Source organism: Vigna umbellata, chromosome 3 (assembly GCF_029865625.1).
Source record: "Vigna umbellata cultivar VRB3 chromosome 3, Vumbellata_1.0, whole genome shotgun sequence".
Lineage (NCBI taxonomy): Eukaryota > Viridiplantae > Streptophyta > Magnoliopsida > Fabales > Fabaceae > Vigna > Vigna umbellata.
Window position 1 is genome coordinate 18,008,164 of NC_142167.1, and position 24,488 is coordinate 18,032,651.

At 38.5% G+C, this 24,488-nt stretch overlaps 4 protein-coding genes and 1 long non-coding RNA gene across 5 annotated transcripts; 3 read left to right on the plus strand and 2 right to left on the minus strand.

Annotated features, from left to right (window-relative positions):
* The first annotated feature begins 786 nt into the window (after positions 1–786).
* Positions 787–1,364, plus strand: LOC124842192 (small polypeptide DEVIL 13-like). Its single transcript, XM_047318625.2, has one exon. It carries the CDS (start codon positions 907–909, stop codon positions 1,216–1,218), a length of 312 nt encoding a protein of 103 aa, XP_047174581.1. The 5' UTR covers positions 787–906; the 3' UTR covers positions 1,219–1,364.
* A 1,453-nt stretch (positions 1,365–2,817) lies between these two features.
* Positions 2,818–6,275, minus strand: LOC124842205 (laccase-2-like). The gene is made up of 6 exons (XM_047318640.2): positions 5,990–6,275; positions 5,662–5,813; positions 5,189–5,433; positions 4,915–5,043; positions 3,751–4,719; positions 2,818–3,253 (listed from the first exon to the last, which is right to left on the minus strand). Exons 1-6 carry the CDS (start codon positions 6,125–6,127, stop codon positions 3,123–3,125), a joined length of 1,764 nt encoding a protein of 587 aa, XP_047174596.1. The 5' UTR covers positions 6,128–6,275; the 3' UTR covers positions 2,818–3,122.
* A 5,767-nt stretch (positions 6,276–12,042) lies between these two features.
* Positions 12,043–15,716, minus strand: LOC124842213 (E3 ubiquitin-protein ligase SDIR1-like). The gene is made up of 9 exons (XM_088108647.1): positions 15,563–15,716; positions 15,195–15,324; positions 15,027–15,081; positions 14,891–14,943; positions 14,557–14,785; positions 14,302–14,416; positions 13,566–13,608; positions 13,000–13,125; positions 12,043–12,228 (listed from the first exon to the last, which is right to left on the minus strand). The coding sequence occupies exons 2-9, from the start codon at positions 15,270–15,272 to the stop codon at positions 12,103–12,105; spliced, it is 825 nt and encodes a 274-aa protein (XP_087964773.1). The 5' UTR covers positions 15,273–15,324; positions 15,563–15,716; the 3' UTR covers positions 12,043–12,102.
* A 106-nt stretch (positions 15,717–15,822) lies between these two features.
* Positions 15,823–17,294, plus strand: LOC148201754 (uncharacterized). Its single transcript, XR_015784762.1, has 2 exons — positions 15,823–16,261; positions 16,716–17,294. It is a non-coding gene; the product is annotated as an uncharacterized LOC148201754 (long non-coding RNA).
* Positions 17,295–20,136: 2,842 nt separating this feature from the next.
* Positions 20,137–21,486, plus strand: LOC148201755 (uncharacterized). Its single transcript, XM_088109482.1, has one exon. It carries the CDS (start codon positions 20,137–20,139, stop codon positions 21,484–21,486), a length of 1,350 nt encoding a protein of 449 aa, XP_087965608.1.
* The last annotated feature ends 3,002 nt before the right edge of the window (positions 21,487–24,488 follow it).

A 24,488-nucleotide genomic window follows, 5' to 3' on the forward strand; every position in this document is an offset into this window, starting at 1 on the left:
AACAGTGTTCATGAATGACAATAATTGACAAGACAAACACTAGCCACGTTCATACCATGAGCAACACAACACTGATATTTGCTCTTAAGCTACTCTTTTATGACATGTAATTCAAACACACTTTTTGACTGCAATGGATATTGCTTATTTATCAGTGACAAGTTGATTCATTAGCATTTTTTGTGGTGAAGGAAGAGCATCTTGAGAAAATGTCAGTAGTTTTGTTGAGGGATACAGATTTGGATGGTCCAGGTCCAGGTCCAGCATTGGTATGCATAAATATAACCCTCTACATGAGAACCAGCCAATATAAATGTACAAACTAGAATGGACCATTATCATAAATAATTTCCCATTTTAGAACCAAACAAGAGGTTTGTCTCCATGGGAAAAAAATAAGTGCATATTTGATGAGGCTATTCTTAGGGACAGTGTTTCCTGTATTAGTCTCAAAACAACTGTATCAACCAAAAGCACACACTTCCCCTTTCCAAAAACAATGTCTAACACACAGTGAAAAGTAGGAATGGAGAAAGTGGAGAAAAAACATGAGACAGAGAGAAAGGAAATGCTTAAGATGTTTGTTTTAGGTGTATGAGTATGATTTATCATTCAACATATCTTTGTTTTAGGTGACTCATAAAACTAATGTTTATAATATGACTAGTATGCATAGGCATGTATCTGATATGTGTATTTAATATTTAATTAGCTCATTATAACACCGAATCCCATCAAGAATTGTTTAAGATCTCTCTAGGAACCTTTTTTTATACACTACACAGTCTCACTGCATCCAACTTTCTTCTCTCCAATCAAGTATTCACCTCTTCTCTCTCACACACACTCACACTCACACTCACTGTCCCATAGCTAGTTCTAGATATTACTGTTGCTTGGTTTTTGATGGATGAAAAGTGGAAGCTGTCAAAGAAAGAAGCAGGTTGCAGCAGCCAGAATAGCACATCATCCACCAAGTCATTGTTCTCAAGGAGTTGCTCAACAAGAGGCTCTTCTTCAAACTCTCCCCTCTTGAGGAGCTTATCCCAAAAGAGTTCCTCCACTTCTAAAACCAGCATCCCTAGGAGCTTCTCTCAGAAGAACCCCTCCATTGGTAAAAAATGCACCAGCTTAGCTAAGGAGCACAAAGCCAGATTTTACATCATGAGGAGGTGTGTAGCCATGTTAGTTTGCTGGCACAAGCATGGGGATTCATGAAGGAATCACAGATCCCTTTTCAGATTCTTATGTTATGGTTACACTACCAAAATGCTGAAGGGATCTGGTTTTTCTTCTTCTTCGAATATATTCGTTTTGTAATTACCAATTCCACAAGTTGAGTTATAAGATTGATTTACTTGCTGCTTAAAGCTTCTGTGTCTCTCTCTCTCTCTATATATATACAATTAGTCGACCTTCAGGGATTCAATTTCTGATCATTAACAAATACAAAACTCATTTCGACATCTTAATATCTATCTCTAGAACCATTACATGAGATAAACTTTTATGGAGAAAAGTATAAAGGCAAAGCTTAAATAATATCACAGAAAGTGTTGATAATGTTCTTTCATTGGAATTGAAGTTTTATTTCCCTACTCTGCATAATAATTAGCTTTGTAAAATACTTTAGTGTATTATCAAATGGAAACTTTATTCTCTCAGAATCAGTGTACTTATATAATTATATAACTGTCTAATTTTTTTTCCGAAAATATAAATCTACACCCTCCTGTTCAGAGCTCATATAATCTTGATTAAACCCTTTTTTTAGATTATTGTTAAACAATGATAACTAAACTAAAATCATGCTTAACTTTTGGTTCAGGATCCTCAAAAGGTTCTCACGTGTTAAATCCCACTTCTGACTCCTATCACCTCTCTTTATATTCTCTTTTACTGAATATATTTGTGTTTAGAAGGAAAGTTTTTGTATACTTCATGGTAAAGCATAGGGATATTTAATTCAACTGCTTCAGCTCATTATTACTATTTAATAGCACTTGGATCTGCATTGAAAATGCAAGCCACATTCTTACTTCGTTTTTCCCATAAAAAACAAAAGTAACGGCTGACTCTTTAGTTCAAAATGTAAGAACCTGATTTTTGAAGGGTTCTTCCCTTTTTTCTCCCTTTCCAAAAGGGGAAATCTGCAATCTGAAGTTAGATAGTTTTGGTGCAATTCATCATTTTCTTTTTCCTCACCCCATCTTAGCGAATCTAATCCCAATTAGTAAATTAACCGTTAATTAGGCTTTACATTGCAACATTTCACCCAAATGTAGTAACTTTAAGGAGGAATTAACCAATCACTGCAGTTAATGTGAAATGTAAGTGTTACGAATTCAAATCTTTCTCGTTTGAACGAGAAAATTTCACACATGAAAACAAAAACAACACTGTTGTTGCTTTTAAATAAAAGGATAGTTACAATAACAATTTTTTTTCTAAACATGCACAGAATCATTTGTCCCCAAACATGAACACTGCATCTTGAATTAGCTGGAGGCCACTAACCTTTGGAGATATACTATCAAGACAAATAAGCATAAATTATTAGGGATTAACCTTGAGAAAGAAATTTCTGTTTATGGTCAACATATCTCTATTATTGTCATGTGTGACAACATTAATTAATGGAGGAGCTCCTTCTTAATTTGGAATTGCGTAACAAAAAAGAATGTCCTAAATAAAGTTAAGGTTTCTAATTTCCTAAAGAAAGAAACAACTTTAAATTAAATGTGAGAGCTTCATTATTGTTAAAGCAATGATATAAGATTAGACTTGTTTGGTAATAAAAATGAGAAGTAAAATAGATAATTTGAATGGAGGTAAGTTTTTATTAGATTTTGAAAGGTAAATACATTCAAATTCTGGATGCTATAACTTCATACACCCTTATTTTATCTGCACAAGAAAATTAGGTGGAGTGGAAGTATAGAAAAGTGATCCAGAAGGTGTCTGGATGATAGAAAGAAAGAAAAACTGAAATGGCTATTAGGATGGTGACTCTTCACTCTTTCATAACTCTTTCATAGTTGGCAAACCAAAAATCCGGAAATTAATTAACTTAGAACTGGAAAATCAAACAGGAAGGAAAAATTTGGCAGAAAGCATCATGATCAACACTTGGGTAGATCAGCTGGTGGAGGAGGCAACTTCTGATTAGGGAGCTTCCCATCCTCAACAATCCAGGCCATCCTCAACCCCCAACTAAAGTGCACATCAAAGTGACAGTGCATCAGCCACACCCCTGTTTCATCATACACATTAAATTAAATCATATCATCCAAAAGGATAAAGATAAATTAAACACTGTCTTAATTTCATTTAGTATGACTTTTTAATCAGAACTGAACTCTTAACTAGATAATTCACTCGTATTGTTAAAACTGTGACTTCATTCTTATTTGGTATCGTGTTTTCAAATCTTTATATAGATAGTAAAAACAGTAAACCAATATTTTTGTCGATTCAAAGTTTTATGTAGAAATGTATAAAAATAGAAAGCAGACACAGTGGCAGTTTTATCATTATAAATGAAAGTGAAATGTGAAACCAGAAGAAACAAGGCCTAGAGTTTTGTCAATGGTGCAGGCTTAAAGCAGAATGTAGGAGATTTGAAAGTTAAAACTTAAAGAAAGAATCAAACTAATTTATGTTATGGTCTATGAAGTGATGAAAAGAAATAAAGGATTGAAACAAGCGTGGGGTAGCTAGGAATGATATATCATAGTAATTCAGTGTCACCTGGGTTATCAGCAAGGAACCGGATTGCAACCCAACCACCAGAGGGGACACCAACAGTGTTCCTTTCAACTGGGTCAACCAGATTGAATTTTGGAGGGTCGGTGTTGGGATTAAAGTTCCCAAAGCCTCGACCAACAACATAGAAATTAAAGCCATGAAGGTGCAAAGGGTGGCTCTCAGCTCCTAAAATGCTGGTATCCTGAAGCACCACTTGCACGCTTGTGTTAAAGGGTATGACCACAGTCTTGGTTCCATTGGTGACCCTTGTGTTGTTCGGTGGGGTCCCCGTGTAGTTGAATGGTCTCAATGGCACAGCAGGAAAATCAGTGGTGTAAATGCCGTTATTAGCCTGCCCAAAGAAATGTTGCTGAAGAAGTGCTATAGAAGGAAGAGTGAAAGATATGTTGTTCATCGAGGCTGCAAATTTTGAACTGTTGTTTGGTCCTTGGCATGTCTGGTTTTTGGGGCAGGGACTTGTTCCAAGTCCAACCGTGAAGAAAAAGCTCTTGTCAACATTTTGAGGTACCTGGGCAGGGTACTTGGCAGTGTTCAAACTGCGAAATTTGCTTGAGAAGTTGGCAACGAAGGAAGTGTCATTGATGGCTGGAAGGGAGGGTTTTAAAGTGGGAATGTTTTTGGGAGCAAGTGGTTTCTTGTACTCTAGAATGCCAGCAACTGTGGAATTATCGAAAGTGCCCGTGCCAGTGGAATATGGCCTTGCTAGCATGAAGAAAGTGGCATTTGGGTACTCAGGTTTTGTCTTTAACAGAACGTTTGATGTTTGTCCCGGTCCTAGGACTATGATCTCGGACTCAAAAGGTTTAACGTAAGTAGCATCAGCTTCAACAATGACCAGGGTGTGATTCGCAATGCTGAAAAAGAGCTCATCATTGAGTGCAGCATTGATCAAACGAAGAAGGTATGTCTTCCCTGGTTTCACCTTTAACCTGAACGTCTCAGTCTCTGTCTCTGTCCACCATGAACATCAGAAGACAAAACCTATGTTAATACACCAATTTAATGAATAACCATTTAGAAGAACTCCTATTATCACTGCTAGCCAGGTTATTTTGTACAAATAAAACTGAGACTTATTTTTGTGTAAAAGTAGATTTTTTTTTCAGTGGATCAAAGCTAGTTAGTGTAGTTTCAACAAGGTTTTACCGTCATTGGAGCAATTGTAGAGGGGTCCAGGAAATCCATTAAAGGTGTAGGCATCTGAAGCATTTGGGCCACCCCCTGTCTGAAGGGCTTGTGCAATAACAGCCTCTGGGTCAGCGTTCCACCACTCACCTATGAGGTTCAATCAATGAAGCAATACAGATGAGAAAGTTGTCTTTTTTTCATTCATTGTTCTTTCTTTTAAAATGATTTTGTTAAATTAAATAAGAAAAATGTGTATTATTCTATGTATATGGTGATGGTTTGAGGTCCATACCAAAGAGGATGGGAACTTCCTTGTGGGGTTTTTGAAAAGGGTAAGATTCGTTGAGCCTAGGGAGGAGGATAAGAGGTCCATAGAGAGTGGCTCTTAACCATGAAATGTGAGCATGCCAGAAAAGAGTTCCTCTTTGTCCAACTATGGTGAAGTTGTACACATAACTCTGACCAGTTTGAATGGGACATTGAGTTATGTAAGATGGACCATCTGCCCATCCACTTCGAAGCTGTCTAATTCCATGCCTGTTATTGTCAATACTCCATAAATATGTTAGTTGGTAGCCACACAACAATCCATTGCATGCATGGACATATACCAGCTAGAAGATGAACAAAATACGTAGCATACAAATTAATCCTGATAATTTTATCATAATATTGTTAGGTACACTTGTCTTGTGGGCAAAGAATAACTAATGCAAAATCAGTAGTTCTAGAGAGTTGAGATCATAGATATATATAGATATATACCAGTGTATGGTGACATTGTTGGGAACATGATTGACCACCTTAACCACAATTGTGTCACCTTCTCTTGCAGCAATTCTAGAACCAGGGAACTTCCCGTTCACTGTAACAATGCTCTTTGTGTGGCACAGCCTCGTAACATTTTTCAACCTTATCTGGAAACATAATCAAATAAATATTCATATCACCTTTTTTCTGCCGAAAGGCACAACTAATGTTTAGCTGCATTGAGTGGTAAAGATTAACTCTTTTCACTTCAGAACTCTCACTAGATAAATAGATACATGTTTACATGGTATAAGTTTATAATGTGTGTGTGTGTGTTGCTCACATCAAACTTGTAGTGCCTTGTAACGCTTCCATGCTTTGAACTAGTGGCGAGAATAAATTCGGGAAAGGAAGAGAGGAAGGTTGTGACAAAGAGGAATGCCACAAAAAGTTTTGGTGATGAAGGAACAGTTGAGACCATTTTGTTTGCGGTTGCACCAATACTGTGTTTTAGGCCTCAGTGAGTGAGTTTGGAAATATTAGTTACAATTAGCTGCATGCTAAACAATGTTGTATATATAGAGACAGAGATAGAAACCACAAATAAATGTTTGGTCGAACAGGTTTATCTGATCAATGAGTCCATGTTTCAAAACGAAGCATGCCTGAAGAAGATTGATTCTCACCTACTCTGTATGGTCCCATCTTTCTTATACTTTGGAGTGTCACTAACGTTAATTTTATTTGACATTTTGTCTCATCTTATGTACCCTATTTCGTACTCTCTAATTACAGTTTCTTTCCATGTGCACCCAACATCTCCTGTTTATACTTTATCAACAAAAGTGCTCTCCAATAAAATTTGGAAAACTTTCATATTTTTTTCGAAGAATCCAACAATAATTTATGAAACAAAGAAAAAAAAACAAATGTTCAAATATAAACTTTAAGTTTAACTCAAATGAGATTGACATATTTTATTACTATAAACTGTAATTCATAATTATGAGAACTTGGTTTGGATGTTTTTTCTGAATAAATTTGTAATGATCTGATGATAAAAGGGATAATTGGTGGACTAAAACATCTCCACGTCGTTAAATTCGTTTAAGAAGAGTAAAAGGAAAAGGGCATTTTCAAATCAACCGTTAAGGCTTGCTAAGTGAGCTAGACTTAGATTGCAACACTAATAATTTTAAAATGCTTCTGAAAAAAAAAATGATTTGAGCATCTCGTTTTCAGGTGAGGCTTAATTGGGTGTGCCTGGTGATGATGGCACACTTCTCAACTAAACAGTACCGTAAGTAAGTGAGTTAGAGCCACAAAGAAGGAAAAGGACATTTGATCCAACTTTTCTTTTAGCCACCAAAACGAATGAGCAATAATCAACCAAGCAGAGATTAGGTTCCTGGTTAATTAAGTCTAGGATCAACGTTTTAATCATCGGCTTAATCACTAAGACAGAAAGATTCATTACAAAGCCAAAATAATTAAATCAACACTGACAACAATCTACGAACTTCGATATAAATTGAGCTTTTCTAATACATGTCTCTTCTGGACCCACATAACTCACCCCTTCATTACCAAATATCTCAATTTAGATTTACCTTTTAACATTATTCGGAGGTAGAACTACATGCAAAGAAACTGAAGCATGAAAGTTTCTCACCAGTTAGTTTTCTGGATTTGATAGTTATGCGATTTCATTAAGGTTTTAAAAATGAAATTATACCCTATAACCGATCGAAAATCGTTTCAATTCCAATTTACTGCAAATTTGATGACTTTTTAATATGATGACTTTTTAATAAGTCGATAGGTCATGCTCTCATCAAGTACAAAAAAGTATCGCAAATCGAAATATTTAGAAGTAAAACATATTTATTGAACTTTTTGACTTTTTGAATTTAAAATTTTATTCTAATAATCTATTATAACTGATTTAAGAATCAGAGTTCTTTTATGAAATATCGACTTGGAGTTTAAAAACGAAAAATTAAAAATAACTTTGTAACATAGACTTACATGTTAGAAGATAACTCCATAGCCTAAACAAATCATAATAATATAAATTAATTCAAACTAATTCTAGATAATTGGAACTTTATAATGTATCAAAATAAAATAAGGAAAGTTAATATAATCGTGATAGATCATTTTTAATTCATAACTATCGAACTATAGAAAACAAGAACTCGTGACAAGAACTTTATATTTTATCGCTGAGTTACAAATTTCGTTCATCCCCGACAGCATCGTAGAGATTTCATTTTGTACTTGTTTTTGTCTGATCAAGAAAAAACGTGATGCTTTTTTCCTTTGGATTTAATGGCAAAATACAATTCTTCTTCATCATTGAATCAGGCCAAAGTTGATCGAATATTTTTTAAAAATGTTATAAGGGCTATATCATTGCATTTTGGAATCATACGTAACTAAATTAAATACTATAATGTTTCTGGCTTGTTGGTAATAAATTCCATATTTCTATAGGCGGTGGCTGACTGTCACGTCTCATTAATTCGGTGATGATTCACCTCTCTGCTTCCATAAATGTACCTCGCCACACGTACACCTCCATTAACACGCACACGCACTCACTTTGCATGCAACTGTCAGATGTCATTTTGGAACGTTCTAAAACGTTAATGGAAGACATGTGGCAGCAGAAGAATGGACGCACGTCCTGCTTGGGAAGAGAAAATTGATTTCTGGAAAACTCTTTCCATTTCTCTGCACACTTCATCTTCTTCCCCAAAATTTCTGAATCCCAAATTCTCCATCTTCTCTCTAAAAACCATTCTCCTTCTCTCTTTTGCAACTCACCATTCTCTGCTCCGTTCACGTTTCAGCACCGTGAGAACGATCCCTGCACCGTGAGCTTCATTTGGAACCGAACGGTTTTGGATTCTGAAACGGGTAAGTTTCACGTTCTTCATTGTTCTTCCTTAGCTACATGCAAGCCTCGTTTTGAATTTGCATGCACCTTCTCTGAACCAATATTGGTTTTATGTAATTTTTAGAGTTTTGGGTTGAACGTTAAGGGTAGAAGAGGTTGTACTGGGATCTGGTTTTCTTTCTGAAGAACGAACGCACATTACAAAATCCGGGTAAGGGAAGCTTATTAAGTTTAATTCTTGTGATTTACTGTGATGCATGAATGTACTGGAAATTTTATGTTTTGTACTGTATGAGCGTTCTGTAAATTTGTATGCAGTGTGATGTTTGATAATTGATTTTGAGTAGATGAGTATGATCCGAATTGATGTATGGAAATGATGAAATATTTTATGTTTTGATTAAGTTGAAAATGAGCTGTATGATGAGATGATGCAATGAAAATGTATGGATTTTGTACTATGATATGAGTAAATTGATGTATGAAAGTTTATACTGAAAAATGTGGTTACTGTATGTTGAATTTGAATATGAAAATCCTATGAAAATGAACGTTCGTTATCGAAACGGTCTTTGACTGTTCGATAGTCTTAGCAAATTCTTTGAAGTATTTGAACCCTTTCATTTGGAAAAGATTTCCCTTTGAGGACGACCGCCCTCTTATACATAACTTACGTTTGAGCGTTCGGCCAAACGTAGACCTCATGAGTGTTGTGTGAGGAATTGAGAAGCTTGAAAATATACCTTTGAACTCTTAGTCAAATTATTGAGACATAAACTTTAAGTATCTTATCGTATATAAATCCCAAATTTCTATGATTTTGAATCAGCAAATAAGTTTAGACTCAAAAGCGTACGTCCTAAGTGGCGCTCGGTCTTATACCGAACGCTCGTCCTAAAAGTATAAATGATAAGTAGCACTCGGTCCTATACCGAACGCTCGTTCCTTCCGTAATTATCAACGAGCTGTAATAGCGTTCGTCCTGAATTTAAATAGCGTTCGTCCATCAATTTAAATAGCGTTCGTCCAATAGATCTAGTAACGTTCGTCCAAGACTTCAGTGACGTTCGTCCAAAAACTTCATTAAATGTCTATTTTCGCGCTCGGTCATTGACTGGCGGGTTGTCTCCTGAATTAAATATTGCTCGGTTTATTTTTCTAAATAACTTGTGATCTATCTATCCATTGGATTCGCTCTAGCTTTATTGAACTTAAATTATTCTAAGTATTTTTCCAGGGCGTACTAGAGTCAGTTCATCTAACTGATTCAAGTTGCAATGAAGTCCGTCTAATAATCTGTGTTGGTTTGATGTTACTCGTGAACGAGCCTTTCTTGGTAATGTATTAACGTTCGTCGTCTATTACAAAGAGGGTTGGACGTTCGTTCTTTTAAGAAAGTGGAACATAGAATGAAAATGTATTTAAGAGGAAGAATTAAGATGTGCGAACACTATGAGAACTGAAATTGTGATTGTGGTTTTTGAACGAGTGTTCCAGGGAGGAACGACTCTTGAATGGAAATTGAGATTTGTAAGTATGAACGTGGTAAGCTTAGATGGTGGTTCATCCTGATATTCCGTGAGTGCTCGTTCTCAAGTAGAGAGGAGTATGTCATGCGTGGGAATGGCAGGAGGTCTAGTCCATAACTGTAACTTGGACAGAACAGACTAACCTTAGGTGGCTACTGATGAGCATTCCAGTTACCCCACCTGGGTGCACGGACGCCTTAACTACACAGGATTCATACAGTCCGGACGGTCGGTCTAGTATTAGGATTTGGATGGAATTAATGTATGAATTGAATGTATATGTTGTGAATTTACTTGCTGAATTTGATAAGTATGAAATATATGTTTGACTTGAATTAAATTCAATAAGCTTACCCTTGCATTTTCCATTGTGTTGTCTGTATATGTATATCCGTCTTGTCCTTGCAATGATCATCCGTGTGGATGTGAGCAGAGGGAGATGTTTCACTGGAGCAAACGCTTGAAGAGGAAATCATAGCTGAGGAGAATCTTGTAGAGGTTGAGGTGAAGGCCGAACAGTAAAGGCGTTCGGTTATTTAGTTAGTGTAGTTAGGAGAGCGGGCGGTTGTGAGCGAGCGCTCCTTTTGATTGTGTAAATACTTGGACGTTCGGTAATAATTTTGTAAACCGTTCGTCCTCAGTTATTTTGTGAACGCTCGTTGAATTATAGTATATATGTAAGGCCGTTCGGCCATTCGCACACTTTATCCCCTTTTATGTTAAAACTGTTTTGCCATATTAATACATGTGATTATTCTAAGTATATAGTTGATGACTGTATAATTTTGGGATGTTACACTGACAAATGTAGTTATATCCTAGAACTATATAATGTATACATACACAATAATTTATATCAGTTTAATAACTGCAGAATAGCCTGTAATAAAAAGGTTTGGTCTAAGTACAACAATCAATTAGCAGCGATATAACAATTCCCTGGTTTTAAAATTTGACTGACATAGCAAATCAATCAACTGTGTATCCTCTCCATTGTGGGCATCCAATTTATTTTCGCCTTTTATAGCTTTTGTTGACTAATTCTTTTTCAGGAATGAATACAGTGTAATGCATATCCGTCACCTAAATAAAACTGACATGAAAAAATATCCATCTCTTGAAAAGAAATCCTACTTGTCATAGTAATACTAGCATTAAATATGCTTTACCTTTTTGATTGATTCACAGGATCAATAAACTGTACTCATGAATTCACATGGTAGGATTGGATATGGAGGTCTGCATGAATAGCTGCTGGTGGTTGTTACTGTCACTATAAAAGAAAAAATAACTTTTGATAGAAACTAGGGTTGGCTTAGGCCAGGTAAAAGACCCTTTCCATGTTTTGAAGGCGCAACAAAGACAACTGAAAAAACACTTTCCAAACTTTGGAGAGAAAAGGTATTTTACACATTATATATACAGCCCAACTAATCACAATGGATAAGTGGGCTCTTGTATGTAATTAATTAAAACCTTATTTAACTTGTCAAGTCAAAAGTGGTTACATAACCTAACATGTATTAGTGAAGTCAACAGCAAACATCACATAAATGAATAAAATTTAAATCCAGTTATGTGTTGTACATAATTAGTTAGATCTAGGAATTGCTAACACAAACAGCTAAACCTGCAAATTTATCAGAGACCATTCTTAGGGATGGCGATGTCTTAACTTAAGTATAAAAGATAAGATGTATCACATGCACTTCCCACATTATAACATTTTAATGCTTATTTATATATCAAGAGATACACATGTCTCGGTAAGAATTATCGGGATAAGTAAACATGAACTAGAATACAATCATATACACATGTCAAGCTCATTATATACGCCAATACAGAATAATATACATATATACATATACATATATATATATATATATATATATATATATATATATATATATATATATATATATATATATATATATATATATATATATATATATACTTGTTTCCATGAAGATACACTTCAAGACATCACATTATGCATTTTACAGCCATATCTAAACCATCAGATTACGCAATATCTGAACCATCGGATTCGTTCTCCCTGGTTCCCCCACTTCCCGACCCTATCCTTAATTTGCACACAGGACATGTCCCTTGTTGCTGGAGCCAAGGATCAATGCAGTTAGCATGAAACTAGACAAAAAGAAAAAAGAAAATAAGCCATTTATGATACACATGCACGCGCACACACACCCACACATGCACACGCACGCGCACCCTGCACACACACACCCACTGTGAAGGAGGAATAAGTTGCAACAGAAGTTACTTGACAGCCATCATGCTTTAATCAAACAAAATAAAAGATTGAGGTGCAGTGTCTTTGATTCCTTAGGTTTTATTTTTCAAATAAAGTTAGAGTCTAATATCAATGACAATATGAAAAATAAAACTTGGCATTAGTTGGTTCTAGTTATCAAAGAAAAACTCCAATTTTAATACCAAAATAATACTAAGAGCACCTACTGTATTAGTCTGAAGTTTTGTTCAGAAACAAATAATAACAGATTTTAAAAATTAATCCAGTTTAGTAAACAAAAAATTGGTATGGGCAAGATATTGATTGTTCCTCCCCACATTTCAAATTCTCTTATCATTTAAGGTAATGACGCATCTTCTAAAATGTATAAATTACTCTAATTACTACGACAAAACAGTCTTCTTTGATTGAAATACCCTCACTGAAAGAGTTAGAATAATTGTGAATTAGTTAAGTATACAGACAAAGATGAGCAGTATGCCTTAATTCGAATGGATTTGCTAGAATGGTATAATGAGAAAACTAAGAATGCTAATGATTATCACAAAATAAATCTGATAATATGAGAGATAAGTACTAGTTTCCACTAGGGCCGAATAACTTGAAAAACAACCAAAAAAGGAAAAGAAAGGCGGTGATCAAACCTGATGCAAGCATGGTAAGCTACGAACAAGCTCCCCCCTCTTAACTTGGTCCAAGCATATAGTACATGTCAGCTCATCTTCTGAGCCTCTGATACCTGCCTCTGTTCCTCCAGATTCTTGTTTAATCTGATTGACCATTAAACAAAGACACTAAAAACTGTTCCTTCCCCGGAATAAGTATGGAGGCCATCAAGTGGGGGCAATTTCTTCAAACATCTTGAATTAAAAGCATCATATATATATATATATATATATATATATATATATATATATATATATATATATATATATATATATCTTTTCTTCAAAAGCATACCATGAAGAATGAATAGAACATCTAGGGCCAATTATCGAATAGTTTGCTATCTATATCTTGGGGCATTGTCTAAAGTACTTATGAGAGGCATTAACAGCAATATAGACCACCAGTAGTATACAAAACTAACAACAATGAGTAAAACCAGGCAACACATTCACACCATTGTAACCCTAAAATACAATGACCTGACAACCTAGGCTAGAAAAGGTAAACAAACCAAAGGCAGAGACAGTTAACATATGTTTACCTCAGCTGCACCTGAAGAGGATGCAAGACCGGCTGAGCCATCCCTGTTAACAGAACAACTTGTATCAGATTATTTATTATGGTTTAGAACTTTCATAAATGCAAATGCACGCAAAGGAGGAAAATAGTCTTATAACCAGTTAAACTGACTTGAGAATCCTAAAATACATAAATAAATAAAAAAAAAGACTACCAAATGTATTTTTCTCTATAATTTTAACTAACGATTCCTAAGAAATGATGCAACAGCACAGCCTCTTTTCACAAATGGTCATCGAGTACGCAATGAGTGAAAATAATCCCTTCAAGATCCTCATTCTACTACCAGTGATTATGAGTCTTGTAGATGACATCTATTTTACCACAAATGTAGGATGACTATTAGCAACAAACAACTATTTGGTTTTTTAATTAGAGTCACAACTGCTGGTCTCCGTACACCTCTAGCAAAGCTAACCTTAACAGCTTCACTGAAGCATGCCAATTTCTCCATGGAGCATGATTTATGCTCCATATTCAATGGTTTTCTATACCAAAATACTAAGGAGTGTGGACTTTAAATTCAACCATCCTTATCAGAAGTCATTGCCTTCTACAGAATAGTTAAAATAGGGTGCACTGACCCTCCAAACAGTGAGCTTCAGGAAAGGAAAAATGCAAGCTTATGCAGCTAGCCTTTCTTCGGATTCATTATCACTATCAATTTATTTATTTTTTAAGAAACCATTACAACTCACTTTGGTGGGACTGGAATTTTATATGTGTGAATAGGCAAGGCATTTATCTCTTCCTCAGTCATTGAATGGGTACTAGGAGCAGTATCAGTGTCAAGAGCTCTCAAAGTATCATAATCTGCAACAAAATCAAGAAAAGAATTTAACAAAACACAGCAATATAAGCTTTCATCTGCTTTCAGCATCCATCTTGGGGCCTTTCAACTAAGAAAAGATATTAAAATACACATTCAAAGGTACAACTCATAAACATAATACCTAGCTCATCAAATTCACGGTCAAGAAGTGCAAGCTGAAGTCTAAGTCCCTGCAATCTTCCTCTGGTTGCAATTGCAATCGATGGTGGCATGTGAAGACGGAGTTCAGTATGGCCAAGCAACCCAGAGGCTGCTGCAGCATGAGCCCTAGCCTGTGCCTGAAGTTGTTGACAAGTTGCATACATCCTCAGACTTGTAGCCATCACAAAGATAGCCAGTACAACCCAGAGCTGAAATGTTATGTGCCAAGAATTAATTTCTTACTTCAATGCAGATAAGTAACTTGCACGGCAGTGAGTACATCAAATTTATCATTTTTTTAAGTGATTACTTACCAAAAAATGATGTAGCATTTGAGGGGAGTTCAATATCATGAATATCAAAATAACTGGCGAATAAGCATGTCAGATACAGATTAAGAATGTGCTTTATGAAGAAGTAAAGCATTATATACAGCTGAGAAGACATCACCTGTGATAAGAAAAGCTAAAGAATTGCCATTAACTGGGCGAGCTGGATGAACCCTCTGATAGGAAGAAGTAGGAAAAGAGAATGAGAATTACAGTCCAATTATGTACAATTTGAGTTTAGCAGGCGAAAACTGGCACACAGACTGACATTCACACACATCAAACGTACCATCAAGGTTCTTTCAGGAACATATTCTGAAAATCCACTTTCAATATCTCCCCTACTCCCTCGGAAGACAAAACTCATGATTGCAAAGGAGCTCGCTCAGCCAACAATTCACGACAACACTACCTGCGAGCTATTAATCGATGTTCAAACGTTACAATAACACAAATTTGTAAACTGATTATGAAAGAATAAACATATATTAAGTCATTCAAGAATCAAACAAGCACACATAATTCCACCCATGAATTTGTGAATACTGAATGATTAGTCGCAGTAAACACATTTTTATAGATTGATTGTTATTGGCAGCAAAGATAATTTTTATTGTTTGAAGATTAGATGATAAATCACATCTCACATTCCAGTACCTTATCTAGACAATTTTTTTGCAAAACAGAGAAATAGATCATTAGGCTCATCAAGGTGCATTGCTTGCAAAACTACAATTTGAAGCTAACGAGATCCACCTCTTGAAGATTAGATTCATAACTTCTGAAAGATAGCGGGATAGGCCATTCTTTTCTCTTGTCAAAACAATGGTGAATAATTTTTGTTTGGTTTAATCATTCATTAAGTCCCTATTTTCGCATAGAATCTCAATTTCGTCCCTTTCTTTTTGAAAATATCAATTGGGTCCCAATTTTAAATAGATCCTTTCCGTTAAATAGTGTTAAACGGTGTTTACAGTGTGTGACGTGGCACGCTGACGTGGATGACTGAAGAATCTTTCGTTTTCCTCTTCCTCTTTTTCTTTCTTTTCTTTATCATTTTCTTCCTCCTTCATCCAACTCGTCATTATCTGTATTATCATTTTCTTCCTCCTTCATCCTCATTATCTGTATCATCATCCTAACTTCAGACTTCCAAGGTGGAAGGCACATCGACATCCCCCAAGTCGGAGGGAAGACGCCGGCGGCAAGCTCCATTGGCCCTAGGCAACGCCGGCGGCAAGCTCCACAGTGGCGACCACCCAATAGTGGTGGAGAGAGCTCGACGAAACCCTAGCATTGATTATTTTAAGGCAGAAAAGTGAAAGAGACAAGTGGTGATGGGACCATACTTCACGGGTCTGCTTTTCCTTTCCTTCTCGTGACAAACACCCTTCTCAATCACACTCTTCAAATAACTATTTTTCTCTGTATTTACTTACCTTTTAATAACATTTTTCTTATTAAATTGGAAAAAGAGTTTTGGATAATGTATTTGTAGTTCATTGTGCCTGCAAAACATATAACGGCAAATTTTCTGAAATAAGGTTTTCTGAAAAGTAGTTATCTTCAGAAATAAACATTAGTCATAAATGAAGAGAGATACTTCACACTTATAAACATTTCACATGAATTTCTGTATTTTTCTTTTTCACTTTCTCCTTTCAAAATTGATGGAGGGGCACATGTATTCAAGATGGACGAGGATTTTTAACTTTTTAGAATCTTTGCTAATTATTTTGTTAGTATTTTAACTTCACTCATTCTAATACTGTCTGTATTTCACTGTACCATATCTCCGTCATCTGCAAAGGAGGGAGGCTTCGATGGGGGCGGCGGCCGTGAACATAAACTGGCGGAAACAAACCCCTCCCTGGGTTACCATTTTTGAAGCAAGAAGAGGGAGAAAGGGTAGTGACGCCGTGGCCGGTGGTGGCTCCGACGGAGGAGGCAGCGACCGGTGGGGAGATTTGATTGTGTTTGTGGGAGATGGAAGAATGAAGAGAAGGCTGGCAGAACCCCTGATCTTTCTGCTAACAAGTCCACAACAGCTTTCCACGTGTCCCACTGCTAATCAACCACGTCAGATAAAGTCCACGACAGCGTGCCACGTCAAACATACCGTAACGCCGTTTGACACTATTTAACGGAAAGGATCTATTTGTCCCAATTTTCATAAAATTGGGACCCAATTAATATTTTCAAAAAGAAAGGGACGAAATTAAGATTTCATGCGAAAATAGAGACTTAATGAATGATTAAACCTTTTTGTTTTTGAGGCCAAAGCTAAAGCCATTGACCTATATAGGTTTATGTCTCATTAGCTCAGGAGATTGTAAGTGTCAGAACAGTTTTATGAAATTCAGTACAAGAAATAATGAATTGTACATCATGGCCGGTCCAATATTGCAAAAAAGAAATGTAGGTATACATAATAACTTAAAAGAGTGAAAAAAAACTCCCCCTTCCCATGTATTTAACAACTTACTCAATTCCCACACAAAACGCTCCCACTTGTGCGGAAAATTCTGAGGAAATAGGGTGTGTTTTCGCATTTTTAAGAATAACACGTTGGTGCAGAATGCAGATGCTTTTTCTAATTTAGGGGACCTCGCACTTCAACTCGACCAACTCGTAAAAACGGATGATTTGGTGATACAAAACCGTCAAGATGGCAGGGAAAAAAATATGAAGAAGAAAAAATCAATTTTAGGCAAATTCTCACCGGAAAAATGAAGAGTGCCGGAAAAGTTAACAGAAATAGGAAAAAGAAACAGCTACAGCCACCACCGTCAGAAAACCACATTACATTTATAGATGTGAGGTTCATCAAATTATAGAAACGGATGTAAGACACATTTTCTTACAAACATTTAACGGAAATATATGGTCTTGTTGGTTCAATTTTCCAGCACTGAAACACATCGTAAGCTGCAAAAACAAAAATCATCAACATGCTTACCCAAATCAAATTGTCCCCAAATGGATTTGTAATCGTACCAGGGATTGGTCAGTCACTGTCTACGTTTGTTGCTGTGGTGTGGTGACGGTGGGTTCAGTTACTGATGTGCTGCAATATAAGATTTGGAAAATGCTATTTGTAGAAACATTATATTATACTATAGATATAAAAAAACTTACTGTACTATAGGATACCTAATCCTCCATTGGTCAACCAATAACCCGACAACAGTTAAACCACTGAAGGTTATCGTAATGACGTTCGACCACATAGCGTGGTCGACCACTTGATAACCGACCATAATAACATACGACCACGTGGCGCTCTCGACCATTTGAGGCTCGACAGCCGCATAAGTAATGTCGCGACATGAGGCATACGTGCGACACGTCGTCCACTTAGTTCGGCACGGATGATGATCGACATACAGGGTGCGACATCGTGATCTAGCGGTTAAGCAGTTACACACCTTGACTAAACAACGCCGCGAATCACGGCCATATATCATGGAAGTAATTGACTCGGTGTCAGCACACGATTTGACGGTTACAACTTCTAAACAGTCAACTTCAGTAACTGACCGGATTTTCAGGTAAACGGTTTATTATGCTGATTTAAATATACAAAGCGCACCAGAAAAAAGGTACGTTTTTTCCCCTAAAAGAAAATTGATTGAGATTTTTCTTATTCGAACAACACCCCTGTTGACTTGAGCGTCGGAGTGCCTTTGCAGGTACCCAGCCCACTTTGCTCACGAGAATCAGAGAAGAGAGAGAGAAATACAACATAGTGAAAGCAACATCGACAAGAAGCAGTGCAGAGTTATTTGGTTCGTATCTTGGTCCCTACATCCCTACTGAAACATTTTGGCGCCCACCGTGGGGCCCGAGATTACTATCCCAGCAACGACCACCGGAGCAATGGAAAATTCCGATACGCACGATCTGATCAGGCAACTGCAAGCACAAATTGAAGCTCAGGCACAAACCATGCAGGAAATTCAACGTAAACACGCGGAGGAGATGGCGGCGCTAAGAGCACAGATTCCACCACCAGAGTTATCTGCTTCAAACAGACAGGAGGATAATGATGCAAGCCATCATGGGGGAGCCTCCGAACGGGCCGGCGGAGGAAGGAGGGGGCCTACTCCTATGCGCCTCACTAACCTGCTTCCATTCACAAAAGCCATCATGCAAGAGAACATGCCGGACAAGCCTCCCCCAACTCTGGAACGCTACAATGGCTCTGAAGATCCTGATGACCATCTACGCAATTTTATAGATGCCATGGCATTCTATACTGACAGCGATCCGGTGATATGCAGAGCTTTCTCTTTATCCCTTAAGGGTGAAGCTCTGGAATGGTTCCATAAACTTCCACGAAATTCCGTAGATTGCTTCGCAACCATCAAATCCTTATTCCGAAAACAGTACGCAGCCAATAAAAAACCGGCGATGACTGCTACTGAGCTTGTCCATACCAGGCAGGAGAAGGATGAGACCTTGAAAGCTTTTATGCAGCGGTACATCGAGACAGCCCGGCGGGTACCAGATATAACTCCTACTTTCATCATCAGCAATCTGTCGTCCTGCTTAAAGCCGGGGCAGTTTTCAGAACAATTATATGCTGACCCTCCAGCATCTATGGAAGAATTGCAATCCACTGTGGCAAAATTCATCCGCATTGAAGACCACCGTAATGGCAGAAAGAAGCACCACCAAGATGTCCCCAACCAGGAGACCAGAAAACCAACGAAACGACCCCCCAACGACTACAGGCCAGACCGAGCACCTCGGAAGGAGTCGGGGTGGACATCTAAATATGATCGTTACACGGCCCTCAACGAACCCAGGGCGAGGGTACTGGAAGAGGCCTTACACGCCGAACTTCTCACCGTGCGGCGAAAGGCCACCCCAAAGAACGCGGGTAACAGCAAAACCTGCCGGTTCCACATGAACCATGGGCACGACACGGAAGAGTGCAACATGGTAAAAGACGAGTTGGAACGACTCATTCAGGCAGGCTATCTTCAGAATTATATCAAGGATAGAGTCTCTACTAGAGCCACAACCCCTCGCCGAAGAGATCCTCCTAGGCGAAGTCCCCAACGATCACCCCCTAGAGATGATCGACACCGCAGGCGATACCTCGCCGCATGGAGAGAGAACGCTCAGTTCGAGGCCGCATCGACACCATATCTGGTGGTTTCGCTGGGGGGGGCGTGTCCGCTTCAGCAAGGAAGCGACACTTGAGACAGCTGAAGTCGGTTCATATGGTCGAGCGCCAATGTCGGTCAATCCCCGACATTACGTTCACGAACGCAGACTTCCACGCGCCCGACCCTGATCATGACGATCCTATGGTCATCACGGCTAACATAGCTCGTTATGATGTCAGCAAGGTCCTCGTCGACCAAGGAAGTTCAGTCAATATCTTGTATTGGTCCACCTTTCAGAAAATGGACCTATCCGAGGATCTCATCGCCCCGTTTAACGAGCAGATTGTTGGATTCTCAGGGGAAAGAGTAGACACCAGGGGATACCTTGACCTACGGACTCGGCTCGGAACAAGTCGAGAAGCACCGGAGCTTCGGGTCCGATTTCTCTTGGTCGAGGCGAACACGTCATACAATGCTCTGTTAGGACGACCTTGCCTGAATGCGTTCGGAGCAATCGTATCTACTCCCCACCTCGCCATGAAGTTCCCGACAGATCATGGTACTATTTGTACCGTGAGAGCCGATCAGCGAACAGCCCGACAGTGTTATGTCGCCGGGCTAAAAGTCACCCCCTTTATTCCAACAAAAAGGGAAAAAGGAGTCGAGACAGCGACAGTCGACTTAGACCCCCGAACCAATGTGGACGAACGTCTTCATCCGCAAGGCGAAGTCAAACTCCTATCCCTGACGAATGAAGCGTCTAGAACCACCAGCATGGGCGGGGACCTCGCACTGAACGAGGAGCAGGCCCTAAATCGTATACTGCGAAACAATGCAGATCTGTTTGCGTGGACAGCCGCTGACATGCCAGGAATCCATCCAGGAGTTATGGCTCACAAATTGTCGATCTTCCGGGAGGCACGACCAGTCGCCCAGAAGAAGCGAAGGTTCGGAGAAGAAAAGCGTCAAGCCATTCAAGCTGAGGTCGAGAAGTTGATGAACGCCCGATTCATCAGGGAGTTAACATACACTACGTGGCTGTCGAACGTAGTTATGGTCAAAAAGTCGAACGGTCAGTGGCGGATATGTGTCGACTTTACTGATCTCAACAAGGCGTGCCCCAAAGACTCGTATCCCCTGCCCAGCATCGATCGCCTCGTGGATGGAGCTTCGGGTCATGTCATATTAAGTTTTCTAGACGCTTACTCGGGGTACAACCAGATCCCCATGTATCACCCCGATCAAAGTAAGACAGCTTTCATCACCGAACGCGCTAATTACTACTATGAAGTAATGCCGTTTGGATTGAAAAATGCCGGGGCCACTTATCAACGCCTCATGGATAAAGTCTTCCATCATCAGATAGGGCGTTGGGGGGTCGTTTCGTTGGTTTTCTTGTCTCCTGGTTGGGGACATCTTGGTGGTGCTTCTTTCTGGCATTACGGTGGTCTTCAATGCGGATGAATTTTGCCACAGTGGATTGCAATTCTTCCATGGATGCTGGAGGGTCAGCATACAATTGTTCTGAAAACTGCCCCGGCCTTAAGCAGGACGACAGATTGCTGATGATGAAAGTAGGAGTTATATCTGGCACCCGCCGGGCTGTCTCGATGTATCACTGCATAAAAGCTTTCAAGGTCTCATCCTTCTCCTGCCTGGTATGGACAAGCTCAGTAGCAGTCATCGTCGGTTTTTTGCTGGCTGCGTACTGCTTTCGGAATAAGGATTCGATGGTTGCGAAACAATCCACGGAATTCCGAGGAAGTTTATGAAACCATTCCAGAGCTTCACCCTTAAGAGATAAAGAAAAAGCTCTGCATATCACCGGATCGCTGTCAGTATAGAATGCCATGGCATCTATAAAATTACGTAGATGGTCATCAGGATCTTCAGAGCCATTGTAGCGTTCCAGGGTTGGGGGAGGCTTGTCTGGCATATTCACTTGCATGATGGCCTCCGTGAATGGAAGCAGGTTAGTGAGGCGCATAGGAGTAGGCCCCCTCCTTCCTCCGCCAGCCCGATCGGAGGTTCCCCCATGATGGCTTGCGTCGTTATCCCCCTGCCTGTTTGAAGCAGATAACTCTGGTGTTGGAATCTGTGCTCGCAGCACCGCCATCTCCTCTGCATGTTTACGCTGAATCTCCTGCATGGTTTGTGCCTGTGCCTCAATTTGCGCTTGCAGTTGCCTGATTAAATCGTGCGTGTCGGAATTTTCCATTGCTCCGGTGGTCGTTGTTGGGATAGTAATCTCGGGCCCCACGGTGGGCGCCAAAATGTTTCAGTAAGGGTGTGGAGACCAAGATACAAACCTAACAACTCTGTTCTGCTTCTCCTCTGTGCTACTTTCACTGTGTTGTATTTCTCCATCTCTTCTCTGATTCTCTGAGCAAAGTGGGCTGGGTACCTGCAAAGGCACTCCGACGCTCAAGTCAACAGGGGTGTTGTTCGAATAAGAAAATCTCAATTAACTTTCTCTTAGGGAAAAACGTACCTTTTTTCTCATATGCTCTGTGTATTTAAAATAGTAAAATAAACCGTTACCTGATAACCCGGTCCGTTATCGAAGTTGACTTGTCTAGAAGTTGTAACTGCTAGATCGTGTGTTGATACTGAGTCAATTACTTCCGTGATTCGCGGCGTTGGTTAGCTAATTATGTGTAACGTGTGTAACCGCTTATCTGTAACCGCATTCTATGTGTCGACATGTGTGTCGACATGACTAGGCGACTTGTCGTCGTGTCGTGTGAACGTTACCTGTCGCGTCGCGACATTATTGTTTGGTTGTCGAGGACCGAGTGGTCGACGACACCATGTGGTCGTATGTCATTACAATTGTCGAGCACCTTGTGGTCGACAACACCGTATCATTAGATTACACTAGTTGGTCGTTGAAGGATTGAGCATCCTATAGTACGGTGATAATATTGTTAATTACGATAATTAGAGCAGTATCCTAGGGAAATATTGTTAATTACAGTAATTAGAACAGTATTCCAGGAAATATTGTTAATTACGGTAGGAAATATTGATCATCAGGCGATGGGTAATGTTAGGGGCTGGAAAGTATATGAGAGAAGAGGTACAGGAGAGAGAGAAGGGGACCGAACGGTAGACAAGGGGGAGCGACCAGGCCGAACGATTGGAAGCAGCAAGGCATCCTAACTGCCGCAGCGGTTAGGATGGACAGGAAATATTTAGTAATTGTAGTAAATAAAGTCATATCCTAGGGAAATATTGTTAATTACGGTAATTATAGCAGTATCCTAGGGAAATATTGTTAATTACGGTAATTAGAACAGTATTCCAGGAAATATTGTTAATTACGGTAATTAGAGCATTATCCTAGGGAATTATTCAGTATAAGTTAATTACAGTAATTAGAAGTATATCCTAGGAAAATAATAATTATAAATAATGCATTGACGCTATGGTTTAGGACATGCTTTTGATTTGTGAGTTTTGTAAGAGAGGTTATGCTCTCAGGTGACTGCAGGAGGTTATGCTCCCAGTTATTGTTTGTTTTCTTTGATTCAGTTATTTCTTTCAATAAAAGGAGACTTATTCAGCCATTATCTATTGTTCATTGTTTGTGAGAGTGTGTCAAGGCTTGTTCTAGTTACGTCTCCCACTCATAGGTGTGACTGCAAACTCACTTCTAAATGAACATGGCACTTATAATTAAGCATCAAACATATCAGCCTGTAACAATCACAGATTAAGCCTCTACAAAATATATCCACAACAAACTAAAGGTAAAAGCATTGCGTAGTATCTTTTAACATCTATCACTCCTTCCATACCAATAAGGAAGAACATCAAAATCAACGAGAACTAAAATACTCCACAAATCAGAAGACACAATCAAAATCATCAAACCCTAGGACCAAAAATAAGAAAGCGATGAGAAAGTTAATGAGTATTTTTAAATGTGAGAACTGAGTGCTAATAAAGGGTGTGAAAATGGGTGAGTAGAAAAATTTCATTGAGTGCTGCATTCTCAGAGGGTGGAAGAGTGAAAAAGGTGGTTTTGAAATCACTGGTGAGTATCTATGATGATGAAAGTATCCACAAGAGAGAAATGGTTACTATTTACAACTCAATACAATTTTATGACTAGTATAGATGAAGGAGGAATGGTTAACTGAGGAATGAGCAAGTAAAAGGTGGCAAATTCTAGAGATAGGATTTGCTTTATTTATCAAAGTAGTTACTTTTCATAGAGAAAGTATTTTTATTACACAAAAAGATGTTCACACGGTGCCTCATCACAATTTAGTACAAAAATGTCTTAATGAGCAATCCATTTGTCGTGGTAAAAAAGTAAATTAATAAAACAATATAGTAGGCTGATATAAAATGTATATTCTTTTTCATAGTACTATATAGCAGCTTACATTACCGTATACGTGCAGTGCTTTTTTTTTATAGGCAAAGATATAGGTGCAGTGCTTATTGAAATATTCGTG

Coding starts and splice junctions, on each gene's coding strand:
- LOC124842192 (XM_047318625.2), top strand. CDS start 907: ATGGATGAAAAGTGGAAGCTGTCAAAGAAAGAAGCAGGTTGCAGCAGC.
- LOC124842205 (XM_047318640.2), bottom strand. CDS start 6,127: ATGGTCTCAACTGTTCCTTCATCACCAAAACTTTTTGTGGCATTCCTC. Junction 4,720..4,914: donor CTACAATTGCTCCAATGACG/GTAAAACCTTGT, acceptor CATGGTGGACAG/AGACAGAGACTGAGACGTTC. Junction 3,254..3,750: donor GTTCCTTGCTGATAACCCAG/GTGACACTGAAT, acceptor ATGATGAAACAG/GGGTGTGGCTGATGCACTGT.
- LOC124842213 (XM_088108647.1), bottom strand. CDS start 15,272: ATGAGTTTTGTCTTCCGAGGGAGTAGGGGAGATATTGAAAGTGGATTT. Junction 14,944..15,026: donor TTTAGCTTTTCTTATCACAG/GTGATGTCTTCT, acceptor CTTATTCGCCAG/TTATTTTGATATTCATGATA. Junction 12,229..12,999: donor GCTTACCATGCTTGCATCAG/GTTTGATCACCG, acceptor CTTTTTGTCTAG/TTTCATGCTAACTGCATTGA.
- LOC148201755 (XM_088109482.1), top strand. CDS start 20,137: ATGGTCGAGCGCCAATGTCGGTCAATCCCCGACATTACGTTCACGAAC.